This window comes from Poecilia reticulata, linkage group LG14 (assembly GCF_000633615.1).
Source record: "Poecilia reticulata strain Guanapo linkage group LG14, Guppy_female_1.0+MT, whole genome shotgun sequence".
Classification (NCBI taxonomy): Eukaryota; Metazoa; Chordata; class Actinopteri; order Cyprinodontiformes; family Poeciliidae; genus Poecilia; species Poecilia reticulata.
Window position 1 is genome coordinate 27,860,234 of NC_024344.1, and position 14,606 is coordinate 27,874,839.

The 14,606-nt window shown below is 36.6% G+C and overlaps 1 protein-coding gene across 6 annotated transcripts in view; it reads right to left on the reverse strand.

Moving 5' to 3' along the window:
* Window positions 1-14,606, reverse strand: part of gria1b (glutamate receptor, ionotropic, AMPA 1b) — a 192,890-nt gene that overhangs the window by 74,760 nt on the left and 103,524 nt on the right. For all 6 annotated transcript variants that reach the window (XM_008428690.2, XM_008428691.2, XM_008428689.2 and 3 more), the window contains exons 3-4: window positions 13,512-13,751; window positions 2,619-2,803 (exon numbers count right to left, since the gene is read on the reverse strand). In XM_008428690.2, coding sequence (XP_008426912.1) covers window positions 2,619-2,803; window positions 13,512-13,751 — 425 coding nt within the window. The remainder of the gene's footprint in view (window positions 1-2,618; window positions 2,804-13,511; window positions 13,752-14,606) is intronic.

Sequence of the window (14,606 nt, forward strand, 5' to 3'; positions counted from 1 at the left end):
CTCTGATTGGCTAAGCAATGTAACGTGATCCTCTGATTGGCTAAGCAATGTAACGTGATCCTCTGATTGGCTAAGCAATGTAACGTGATCCTCTGCAGCAAGTGATGGCAAAGCGGGGCGTCATCACGACTTTACACAAGTGTGTCTTTACCTCCACGCAGAGGCTCCGCCGAACCCCTGGGGTTCGATCCAACCCAGGATAAGAACCACTGGTTTAGTTTCTAGTTCAGCTCATAGCTGCAGAGACATCCTCACTCATAACTATCTACAGCACTGAATCATTTTAAAGTAAACATCAGCTCCACTTGCTAATCTGAAAGGAAATATTGTTCCTTTTCCAGTCAGCCTTATTTACTGTGTTGTGATGTAGTTTCAGAGAAGTTGCTTGTTTGGACAGTCCTGTCAAACTGACACCAGCACTAATGGGCTCTTAGCAGCTGGCAGACAACAGCTGCTCTCCAAAGGAAGAAAGGAGGATAAACAGACTCCAGTACAGCTGCTTTGAGGCTAAAATAAAGAAGTGGTCAGTTTTTACCACATAGTGACAATGCAGCAGAAAACTCACTCGTTTTTCAAGCCTGTTCTGGTTTATCAGTCTTTTTAAAATGTCATTTAATTTAATGCCTAATTAATCTTTGTCTGCCATCTGGTTATTACAGCATGGACTGCTGCGTGTTAACGCCTCTCATCCTGGTTTTGTATCGGGTCAGCAGATCATTGCTGCATCGATCTGTTAGAATATATACTTACATTTATCTTTTCACTTTGGAGATTCTAAAACAGTGAGCCAATTACAAACTATCCATCCAGCCATAGTCTTTACCCGCCTGTCCTTGCAGGTTCTTCCCTGTCTCCAGCAGTCATTGGTTGAGAGGTGAGGTAAACTATAAGCTGCTTTTCCATGACAAATGTGTTCTTTGCCACTGTTCTGCTAATGTAAAAAAAACAACACAATTTTCAATTTCAGTGTGTCCAATAAATAAAAAATGTAATTAAAATCACATTTGAATAATCTAGTTCACATGATAAAGTCACTATTACATGAGATTTAGTCATAATTCAGCCATGGCACTCCCTCATCTATCAGTCATCAGAACAGCCATCGGCATCTTATTCAGGACCAGGAGTGACAAGCCTCTTATATCTGGCAGCAACTATCTAACGTGTTTTGAGGAAAATTGTAGCAGGCGATTTGACAGAAGAGCTATGGATTCAACACTTTCGCATGACAGACCATTCTTTATGAACTGTGTGATGCTCTGAGATCAAACCATCATCCTCCTACCACTTACTGCTGTGTTTCTTCGTGGTTTATGTCAGTAGTTAACATCCAGCTGTTGATCATGTGACTCATGAGATTTGAAAAAAGTGTTTCCAAAATAAAACACATCAACAAAAATACTTTTTTTAAATCAAAAAACATTTTTTCTCTAAATTGGCATGTTTTCTTTCAGTTCATTTATTTTCAGTTCATTTATTGTTAGCCTTTGGACATCTGTTATCTATCTTGCTATCTTACTGTACAATAATTTGGCATATAAAAAGGCAGAAATCGTAAATCATCAGCCCTCCACCACCCTGGCTGACAGTTTGTTTGAGATATTTCTACTCATATGTTGCTTTGGGTTTTGTCCAAATATGGTGCAGTGCATTATGACCAAAAACTATAAACCTAACCTAACATTTAATATGCAAACTTACTGTGCAAAGCCCAGCAGAGATTGATCTGTTGGAGGTTTCATTATTAATCTGATATTAGCATGTTCTGAATTCACAGTCAATTTGCTGGGAGCACTGGAAACATTGGCAATTGAAACCTTTTTGTTTGGAATATTTTCCAGATTAATGTGTAATAGAAACTGCTTTTCCAAGGTCATAGTTTATGTCCTCAGAATGTGTTAATACACAAGTTCCAGAACGGCAAACTATTCTAATATAGGAGGTCACACTGATGACAATAAATTAATCAAGTACATTCAATTAGAAGAACCTGGTTGCTACTTTCACTGTTGACCCTTGTTGAAGCAGCAAGAGATGAACTTAAATAGAGTGAACTGTGTTGCAAGTTTTTCTGTAATGGCAGTTATGAGTCAACTGAGTCACTGTGTTTACAACGTGATTCAACATGTGCTGTTTTTGGTTTTTAGCCAATGAGACCATTGATTTTCCATGAATTCATGCACTTCACCACATACTCAAGACAAAGTGCTTTTGGAAGAAATTTTTGAAGAAAATTATGCATTTTAATTCTGCGTGATGGCAGAGATTGTTGTTCTACTAGCTCTTTGCACTCGGCTTGCTTCTCTAGGAGCTGTTTTATTGTCCTCTCCCATGTATCATTCATGGATGCTAAGGTCTGGATATAATCTGTAGCTAACTTCTAATAAATGAACAAGTACCTTTACATGACATTACCAAGGTTTATTCCAAAGTTTCTCAGTTAACAGCAATCAGATAAAAGGTTCAAACCTGAAATTACATGGAGCCACAAGTAAACCAATGGTTGGTTTAACCCCCACAGAGCAAAACTTTTAATGTACATGAAAATTACATTGACAAATACTTGTTTTTAGTTTTAATCTCATGGGGAAAAATGTGTTAATCAGTGAGCCTTTTACCAGGTGGAGGATGTTGTTCAATCGTTCCAGTTCACAGTCAATGATGATATGAAAATCCTCCTTGTAGTCAAGATCGGCCAGGAGTTTGATGAAGGTCTTTTCCGTCATTGTGTCCAAGTTAGCGGAGGTAACCTGCCAACTGCGCTCTGCTGCTGTATCAAGGATCCTCTGCAGCACCGTCAGACCTGAAGAAGACTAAATTAATCAATTCACCCACAAATCTGTAAAAGGATTCGAAGAACTGTTACATGCAGATCTTCTGATCCTCTGGTATCTGCAAATTTCCTATTGTCTGTTTGTTTCAGAATCACACTTCATTTCTCTGCAGATGATATTCAACTGTCTTTAGAAGAAGCATCAGTAGGTTTTCTAGAAAACCTGATGCAAGAATCTTCTCTTGCTGTCCAATTGTGTGTTCCATCCATCCATCCATCCATCCATCCATCCATCCATCCATCCTCTTACACACTTGTCCCATTGGGGTCAGGAGGGGTGCTGGTGCCTATCTCTGGCTGTCAATGGGTGAGAGGAGGGGTCACCCTGGATGGGTTGCCAGTCCATCACAGTGTGTGTAACCTTCATTTAATTAAAATTTTCTAGTTTAGTTTGAACCTGCAAATGTTAGCACAGTCTCATAAGCTCCAGTCTTAGTGCTATTAATTATCTCATGAGCAAGAGCCATTATTGAAATGGTAAATCAAAGTTATTGCCAAGTCTTGTTCATTTTTATTCTCATTAAGAAAAGTCCTTCAAACCAAGGTCACCTATTATAACTTTTTATTTTTCATTTACATACCATGTGCATCCTTGTTTAGTTTAGTATCTTGGTTGTTTGTTTCTGTCATGATCCGTGTTTCTATGTGTTTATTTTCTAGTTTCTGTGTGATTCTGTTCCCTGTTAGTCCTGTCTCTGCGTCTTTCCCCGTTGATTGTCTCCCAGGTGTGTCTCGTTCCCGTGATTGCCCCGTGTGTATTTAGTCTCCCCTGTTGTCTGTRTTCTTCGTCGGGTCCTTGTCTACTGATTGTCAATTGAATGCTCATTGATGTTACCTGTCTCCGTGCTACCAGTTTTTCCTCGTGCTGTTTCCCCGTTGTTCCTTGTTAGTTTTGTCATTAAATTAATCATTTTCGCTACATCCTGGTTCCTGCCTGCGTTTCTACTCACCACTAACCACCGCCTCATGACAGTTTCGTCTTTGTTAGCTTGCTTAGGTTCTGTTTTCGTTATTTATGTCTGTTTTCGTTATTTATGTTGAGCATTGTTCTTATTGTCTATAAGAAGTGCTTTTTACTTAAAGGTTGGTTTGCTATTTGATTTTTCTTTTTGAATATTCCCAGGTTGGAAATCTTAATACACAGATTAGATACTGTAAGTGTTGAATACATTTTATTTTACTGTAATATTGGATACAGTAACTGTAATAAAATATACTTATTTACATATTATATTCGAAATTGTGTCATCTAAAAGTTCAGTTTTTGCTTAAACAGTTTGAATGAACTAAGATAATGAGAGCTTAATGCATATCCTGCTCAAGCAGTTACCCTGAAAATAGTTAAATTATGAAAATTGTACAAACTCACACTGATTGCAAAGAAATTCTCCAAATAAAATCAAAATGCAAGATTGTTGGCAGTAATGACATGATCTGCAGATCCATAGGTATTACACAACAGAGTCCCTCCATTGCGCTTTGGGTTTATCTCCTGGTCTCCCAGTGGAACATGCCTGGATAACCTCCAAGGAAGAAATCCAGAACAAACATCTTTCTGAATTACATGCAAGCAGCGTGGAAGGTGGGGGCATGTTTCATTTCTTTATCAGTATCTGTCTTTAGTTTAGTCAAATTGCAAAAACCGAATAATAAAGACTTGATTTATGATGTTGAATGAATAGCTAACAAATCACCAGTCCTTTTTATGGTGTTTTTTTAACTTGTTAGTTCTCAGTTGTATAGGTTTTATATTTTGGTGGTCTTCATTTTTAACCATGTTGGCAGCTCTCACCCTTATATAGTATTTATTCACATATCACAGTTTTTAATGTGAAGCTGAGTAGGAAGTGGCTCATCAAACCGAATGCTGAGCAATTCTTCCATTTTTAAAAAGGGAGACCGACTTGTGATATTTGCCGTGTGCCTCAGGCTGGAGCCGACCCTGAATGAAATTCTAGAAGGCAGCTTCTTCACACCAAAGGGCAGCAGACGTGCTTTGTTTTCATTCAGGAAGTCAGCTTTTACTGAGGAATAGAAATAAACTGCCTTAGATCAGAATTGTCAAATAAGTTTTGTCAGTCCAAGTTTTTCAACTTTTCTGCCTCCTTATCTGAACTGAGATCAATTAAAAAATAAAAAACATTCACTTGAACACATTTAGAACATCAGCAGTAATGGAGGCTTCTCTCAGATCAATTTGTCTAGGGTATATTCAAATTGATCATTTTTTAAAATAACAAATCAGATGAAAATCAAAAAATATTGTGCAAAAAATGGAAGGGATGCAAGTAAACAGGTGTAGAAGCTCATTAACAACGTGACACGAGTAAAGTTGAACATTAAATCAATGTATATACCTAAGTAACTATACATAAATTTATATCAAAATCACATCAAGTAAAAAAAAATGAATTCAAACAATAGTGTGACAGCTAGACACACCAGCCTTCACTCTTGTTAAGGTAAAATTATTTTGAAAACTACAGATATCCACAGCTCCATCCAGTATCAATCAGCTCATTAGTTGTTTTACGCTTGAATAACAACAAAACACTTTAATATTCAGCGCAGGAAGTAGAAAACTGATCAATTCAGTATAGCGGCAGACTGTGGAGAGAAGAATTTGTGAAGTCAGACAAGGATGGTTTTGCCAAGACAGCCGTCTGGGTGTCTTATTAGCCTACAGCAGGTTACAGAATCCAACGAGGTCCAGCATTTCTAGACGCTGCAACAATGAAAGCATTCCTTATAGACATTTATGGAAACAATATCAGCTCCTGCTCATACTATCCAACTCAATCAATCACAACATCTCTCTTTTCTGTTCTGTATACAAACACAGCTACAACCAGAATGTCACAGAACAGATGGCAGATCAAAATCTGACATAGATCTGATATTAAACTCATGAAATGTCAAACCATTGCAGTAAAGAATCAGATACTGTACAACATAGATTGTTAGAAACATTCTGCCCAAGTCCATGTACCACAAGTAAATAAATAAAGTTTAACATATAGTATTGGTATAACTGAAACAATCAACACAGCAATTTGTATCGTTAATGTCTTTCTTAGCAACTTATTTATCATTTACTTTTTCTTTTAAAAACATTGAATAAATAGGTCAGAAATTCCTTTGATATTTTTAGAATCTCTCATGGCTGCTGAGCTTAATATGAAACAGTGGAAGATGAAGATAATTCATCTGTCAATTATTATGAGTCGTTGCTCCCAATCAAACATGAGTGCTTATTTTTGGCATTGCTCACTTCAGGTTTGTCATAAAATAACCCTTGTTAAGTTCATGAAAATATCTAACACCAACTGTTCTATTTTGAAGCAATAGAAATGATAAAAACAACAGCAAAAACTATTAAAGAAATGATTAAGAATCCACATTTTTATCTTCCAGTTTTCTCTGTCTTTCAACAGCTTCATTCAAAACTTGGCTCAAATTGCTCCCACTTTCCCCTTTTCTCTGGTCAGATTACTGTCCAAGTCTAAAATCATATCAGTTCATACTCAAAATGGAAGTTATTACCACTTTCGTCTTGGGTGGTTATTGTGCTGTAATATAAATACCCATACTGATATTCTTTGGAAACTTACACAAGATTGCTTTGGTAAAATTGCTGCACAATAGATTGAAAAACTAGACCAGACAATTGTTCAAGCGAAATTAAAGATAGTTTTGACAAAATTTGCTGTAAAAATGAATTTCTCTTAAAATCTAGATTTTGAAGCAGTAATGAAACCTTCTGCAGTTTTCTTTCAGCACCACATAGCTTTCATGAAGAGATAAATTTGGTAAAGCCAAGATATGCTAAATGACGACATTATGTTTAGAACAAAAAGTTTCACCACCAACTGTTCTGACACCAAGGACTTACTGCCCTTTTTCCCCACAAGGCAGCTACTCATTACTGTCCATAAACGGACAACTGAGGCTTCTTCCTGCCTGCCAAGTGTTAATGACAATGTACAACATTCAATTAGAGACAGCGGAGCAAGAAAACAACTGTGACAGTACATCAACCACCCGGACCAAGAAGAGAGCATGAAAATAAACAGCACTCAGAATGAAAGAAACTTTAAAACAGGGCTTCATCTAGACCCTTCATTTACATCTAGATCCTAAGGTGCTTCAATTTCGCTCTATTGTTTCAATAAATATAATGCATAAGGGGAAAGAAAAAGTGAGGAAGGAAAATGTACGAAAAAAGGATAGCAAAAAACAGGATGAAGACAAAAAAATCTAAGGAGAGAAAAAATAGAAGGAGCAAAGGTAACACCAAAAAGAACATGTAAAAAATATTAATTTTTCAAATTAAACTTGAACATTAATGCCTCTGTCACACTTCCTCATGAGACAACATACTTTCACATTAGTCTTCACTATAGCATTCACTTCTTGTTCCACCTATTCAATACTGCCTTCACATATAAAGATTTGCTGACATCGGCATGCCAGATGCTTGAAACTAAAAGTGAAAGTGAGGCTTGACATGCTTTCTGGCTGGACCAACTCAGAGCACTGAAACTGCATTCCTAGATCATCTGCAAATGTGAAAGTGATGTCACAAGAAACGTAAAGTTGTTACTTTATTCTGACAATGCAGACTGAAGTGTGAACTCCACAGTATCGCAAAACACAAGAACTATTCTGAAGGAAAACATCAAAAGTAAGACAGTACTGGACTTTATGTTCAATAAAATCCCCTCAATTTTCTAATTCTCAGACCCACATACAGGAAGAATGAAGATCTGTCATCACATTTTGGTTAAAAAAGTATAATTTAGGAACCATAAAACTCCCTTTATAGCTAGTTGGCAACAACAAACATCAAAAAGACTATGAAAGAGGCACAAACAGTTCATTAAAATACTTTTTCAAAAATCCAATCCTGACTGACTTCCACCTTTTATTTACATTTCAGACAATCCATTTCAGCTCCTGCAGACATCCAGGTTGATAACAAAACACAAAATGTTTAATAAATGTCTTTGTGAACCATTTGGTTAAACATGAAGGCAAAATTACATTTTTTAAACCTGAACACAAACAGAAGAAAAAGTGCTTTGACTGTGTTTGCTGGTGCATAATGTGTGTGTAACAGTGTGCGAGTGCATGTTGTGTGTATGAAGGTTTGTTAGACTAGCGATGCAGCAGCAGTTACATCAACCACACAGAGGGGAAGAAAAAACGATTTATGTTCAATTACCCGCGGTTTGTTCATTCGGGTCGATGCTTCCTGCTCTCCACTTTATTCCTCAGCTGCCGTCTCTTCCTGGTTTTTTTTTCTCAAAATACAATTTTTCTGGTTGTTGGTTTTCTAGGAGTTTGCTGTCTTGTTAAACCTACACAAGGGACTAAATGCCTTGCTCAAAGGCACTGTAACCCAACCAGCTAGATAAAAATGAAGAAAATGACTTCTAGATAGTGAGGAACATGTAAAAGCTCTTTCAGTTCTCTGGACAGTTAAAAAAGGTGAAAAGAGGTTAATACAGCAAAAGGAAAGAAAGAGAAAGACGACATAATGTCACTGGTAAGATTCAACATGTATTTGTCATGAGTCTGGTTTGTGGTGGTGAGAACGAATGCAGAGACTCAGGTAGTGATGAAGATGATGATGAATGTGGCTCAAACAGTCCAGATCAGGCAGCACTGCAGAGATAATAGCACACAGCTAAATACCGGTAGCAACTGACCAAAGACTGAACATGGAGCCAGGTAACCTCAGGACTATCCAGTTCAACTGAGAACTACTGACCAGGATCTGACAAAGGACAGAGACATCAGGTGGGCTTAAATACACTGGGAGTAATTAGGGGAACTAGACACACCTGGGAAACAATTTGGGAGCAGACAGGACTCACAGGGAACAGGATCAAAATAAGACACAGAGAAACCTAAACTAAACATAGAGAACTCAGAAAAACCTAAATCCAGACAGTATTGGCTGTGAAAAATGACGCTTTTTAGACAGTAAGGAGAATTATGCAAAGATTCCCAATGCAGATTAATATACAAATAAAATAGAGTATTAAAAGACAAGAAACTTATGATAATCCAATTTATCAGGTCCTAGAATGTGACAGCATTAATTACATTTTTAAAATGCTGACAAATCCCAGTTTCAAGCAAAAGCAGGAATTAAAGATACAGTATTTTCAAAGCATCAAATTCCAAAGAGGAAAACAAGAGGACAGAACATCACAAGAACACCTGAATCGGCAATTAATGTCAGATTTTCTAACAACTAAAGTAGAAAAATTATCAAATTATTCCCTTCCTGTCCAATCAAAGAAAGCTTCCTCTTTTTATCAGTGTGTTCAGGAAAGGCTTTGTGAAATGCACTGAATGCAAAAACAATCCCCTCACTTTCTGATCTTAAATCCTTTTTGACTTCTAAGTTTGAAAAAAACTAGTTATACAAAAGTCTGTGTTTCATTTTCTCAAATTAATCATCAATGACTTTGGTGGCCATAGCTGAAATTAAACTGGGACATTTTTGATTGATTTAAAGCCAGACAGTGAATAAACAAATTAAGTGTGTGTATGACACAGTGTGTGTTAACATCTTGTTTCAAATCTGTCAAAATTATGACAAAAACTGTGGCGACATCATGGCTTCTGAATATGTATCTTTAGTACATTTAATTCTGAAGATTTCCCACTGCTGCAAAACTGTGAAGAAAAATGAACGTCTCTTTAAGACGAGACTTTAAGATGGGCCAACTGCAAGGAAGGCAAAGGAAGAAGAACGAGAAAAAAGATGTACAAATTGCGCAGAGCTGGGAAGGAAACAGGCTTTGACAGTGTAAGGATGTAACCATGGCAACAGGATTATGGGATGAGTCAGAGTTGACAATTTTTACATCTGATTGTGAGCTGATTAAAGGTCAGAATATATATTAATGTGATAAAGGACAAGACTGCAGATGTGTATTTTCACTGCCTGCACTAACACACACACCCCTACATACACACACACACTAACACACACACACACTAACACACACACACACACTAACACACACACACACTAACACACACATACACACCCCTACACACACACACGCAGACACACAAAAATACTATGCAGCAAATCATTCAAAAGGACACAACATGCCTTCAACTAGGTTTGCTGATGACACTGAACTGATGGATTAAAAGAAGAAAAAAACGGAAATCAGACGAGACAAACGTAGATGGTTTTATTTTAGCATGTGATGCATATTTTAGATGCTACATCTTCCTTTATAGTTGATTTTGTATTTTCTTCAATACCATAGGAAAAATGGTGAATCAGAACCACTCACACCCCCAAACACTTTTCTCAAATGAAGCGGGCCCTTGGCTCTGGACTTATAATAGAGAGAAATATAAATATTATTTTTGTGTTTCACAATAGAGTTAATTAAAAAAAAAACTTACAGAAAAGAAATGACAAAAGTGGATCAACAATCTAGAGCTAAAAACAAGCGGTGTGAAAACTAACAACGGCAGTTTGCGGCGTCTCTTTCTAACAGGTAACAAAAGCGTCGTTTAAATTGTATTTTCAGATATTTTATTGGACAGTTACTTAGAAAAATAAGCATTCACATATAAGATTATTTATATTATTTTCGCACCCTAGCTTGGTCAAACCATGTTATGGTGTTTCTGTAGTTCGCTGCAAATGGTTGACCAACATTGCAGAAATGCAGTTTGACTGAACATTAACATACGACTGCAGCATGAATTTGGGTTTTCATAAGCTAAATAAATTTACAAGTAGATGCAAGCACATAGAAATAACAGGTTAGCTTGTTGTTTGTGTTAGTCGTAGCATTGATATCATAAACTAATTACTTTAAATAGCACAACTCACTACTCACCCAGGAAGAAACAAGTCGACAGTCATTTACTGCATCTTTTCACTCTAATTGGTTGCCCCAACCTGAAACTAAATAATAACTTTAATCTGGTTATTAAAGTTATTATTTAATAATAACTTTAATCTGGTTATTAAAGTTATTATTTAATAATATGAGGTCTGCTGCATCAGAGTAGCTGTCGATCACCTCAAAGCCGGGTAAATCCTCAAGATTATAAAAGTCTTTTTTTACCGAGACAATATGGATCATATCCTAAATATACACATATTTTTTCGAGCTACCTCTTTTGTGCCAGCCCATTTTGGGCATTAGCAGGGATGTACACCCTGTGATCCAGTTTGCTCTGTTTCCTGACCACCATCGAAATTACACCTGTCATCCGGGTCACGTGTCGAAAATCCAGCAAAAGGCAGAACACAAGATAATGTTCTTCTGTGTCACATGAAAATGTTATGACAACACAGCAGCAGTGATAGTATGGTTATACTTTGGAAATAAACTAATATTTATTTTTGTTGTGTAATTTCTTCTGACCCTCCTGTTGTCCTCATTTTCTTTCTATAGGGAAAAAACATACAAATCTCGGTCATTTTGACCCGAGGACAACAGGAGGGTTGAAACTGAAAATAAGGATGGCATAAATGTGGCAGTTATTAAATCATAAAAATATAATTTTAATGAATGTTCTCAACTTAAAATAATTTCAGTTTTTAGTCTGATCTTTATTTCATTAAGCATTCATGAATCGACAGTATAATGCAATTTTGCGTACTGATGCTATAGCTAGTTAGATAACATAATAGAATATTTTGAAAGTGGGTCTGTTATTGTAAAATCAAATCTGTAGCATCCAATAATGATGCTGGCCCCTTTAGAAAATAAGATTCACTCTGAATTTCAGAAAATGGCTTCATTTGTAGATTTTAACTTCCTGTGGGTGTCATAAAGTGGTTGGTTATGGTGAGGAAGTGGACGCAGGCAGACCAGGATGAAGATGGAGAATGATAAATTTAATGATAATTAACAAAGAACAGGACAACGTAGAACTGAGGCACAGAGAAAACAGGCTGCGCATGACAACATTAGACAAGGATCCATGAGGAACACAGACAACAGGTGAGACTAAATACACACATGGGGTCATCAAGGGAAGGAGACACTCCTGGGAAACAATCAGCGGGGAAGACGCAGAGACGGGACTCACAGGGAACCGGATCACACAGAAAAACTCAAAAATAAACACAGAAACACGGATCATGACAGTGGGGAATATTTCAGAGAAAAGGTTTGTATTCATGAAATGATGTTACTGAATAAACTGCTTGTTATTTTCATCAGGACTCTTCTCAAGACATTTCTTGACAGACAGAATTTGACTCTGAAGTGGAATCACAAATGTACAGATATACTTGAGGCTTGACTGGGGGTCATTTTATTAAACACATGAAATTATAAAATGTTTAGTAAGAGCTGAAATTTTATAATTTCACTAAAATTCAAAGTTTTAACTATTGTGTGGTAATTGTTTGACATGTAAGAATATTTCAACCTTACCTTAATGATGCTGGCCACTTTCCCCTTTGTTGTTGTATTTCTAAGAAACTTGAATCATTTTTCCACAGACTTGGTGCCCAAAGAAACTGAACTGCATCAGTTCAGAGATGTTTGTCACCCACTTTGACAACCAGTAATTTAAAATAATTGTGTAAATGTATAATCCATTCATATGTAGAGAATTGTGATTCCAAAAAAATATGTATTCAAGATAGAGATTAAATAACATTCCTATATTCAAGGGTGGTAAAAACAATTAGAAATAAGGTGTAGTAAAAAACAAAAAACTAATAAATATAGATTAAATTATATTTTAGTATTTCATCCCTTAATGCAGAACTCACCACGTTAAATCCCTGATTCAAATTTTTTTGATTGATGTTAAATATTTGTCACAAATGTCTAAAAGATAATGATAAAATAAGTGCATGAAGTGTATAATAATTCAGTGTTTTATTTTTTACTCATAAATGATTAAGATGTTTATCATGACACATTTATCTGTTTTGCACTATTTACATTTCAGTCAAACATATTTTATGTTGCTGCTCCTTCATTGTGAAGTTAATGTGAAAAATATTTTTAAAAATGTAGAACTAGGAAAGTTCTATTTTTTCATTGTATATTTAGTTCTGTGAACTTTATGGTACCTTTTATTCTATGCTGCTGCCACTATAAACCTTTTTTCTTATATGACAAACTTAAGCTAATACTATTATTAAACTTGGTATATATAATGTCACATGTGAACAAAACAGTTTCTTAAGTGAAAATGAAGGTTAGATGAAATTGCTATGCTTGTGTATGAAATGGGGACAGATTGGTGAAAGGACCTATAACCACATTACCCAGTGCTCATAGTAACATACAATCAATTTGATACAACATTTTCAGAAATGTGATATTTTACAGCTAAACCCATTAAATATGTTATTTAATGGATGAGGTGGTCTGATGGCATTACAGTTACAGTATTGACTGTCATGTCAGATAATCAAGGACTTTTCCCTTTTTTTAGTTTCCTTGTTTGTCACAGTTGGCTAGAGATGGATATTACATAAATTGGAGGATCAAAAGAAGAAATGTATTATGACAGAATTGTGTATGACTAAATCTTCCATACTATCCATGTAGAGTTTGCATCTCTGCACAGAAATCTCTGACATGGAGTGCGTAAAGCATTAATGTGCAATTAGCATATGAAAGCAATTTGTCCTGCATGCTGTGTCTTGTGCTCTCACCTGAATCAGAGCTGTACATGTAGACAAACCTTTTCCATTTGAAATGCTCCAAAAGGGCCATGAGGGGCTCCTGCAGCTGGGGCCGCAGCTGCAGGACGAACTGGTTGTTGGTTTGAACTGGGAATGATGGCGTGATGAAACACACGTGAAGAGAGCCACAGAAAGACATCAGCATGTTGACTGTCTTCCGGTCATACAGGCCCATGATGGTGTACACGCCCTTAGAGAACTGGGAGCAGACTGGGAGAGATGGGGGAGTGGAAGAAGACAGGTCAATAAAGGAAATGTTAGTGAACTTCTTGATAATATATTCAGAGTTTAACATATTGATATCATAGTCTTCTTTTTGAATTGACTTGGACAATGTTGCAGGCCACAACTGGGAGCAGGCTGCAGCTACTCTTAAGGCAGGCATCGAAATGGTTGAATAATTTCGGGGTTCACTGTTGATAAAAATAAAAACGGCTAGTGAAAAAAATTGGATATAATGTACACAGCAAATTTGGAATAATTCAACTCCTAGCGCAGGGGTGTCAAAGAGGGCCACTTCAGCATATTGACCCTCAACGGCCCACATTGACGGTACAAATCAGGAGTGCCCAGGTCCAGTCCTCCAGACTGCAACTTTTAGATGCATCCCTGCTAAAACACACCAGACAAAAGGTTGACTTCCCTCATTAACAGCAACTCAGTTCTGTGGAGGCTTATAATGAGTCAATGATCCAGGTGTGTTAGAGAAGGAACGCATCTCGTCATAAACTGGTTTGGTTGTGGTGAAGACGAGACGCAGGCTGACCCAGATGAAGCTTATAATGATGAATTTAATGATGAAAACCAAGGAACAGAACAACGGGGAACAGTGTTATTGTGCAACACCCACCTAGAAAACATTTCCCACTTTTTCCTCCCAGAATCAAACTTCATAGCTATTTTACAACCATCAAAGAACTTTAATGTGACTCATTAATTGAATGTCCACAACCTCTTTTAGATTTTCTTAATGCTAATTATTTTATTAGTAAGGCAATTTTGCAAGGGTCAGTACAGCTTAATTCAGTAGCAGAAATAATCAAATAAGTAAAATCAATAATCTAG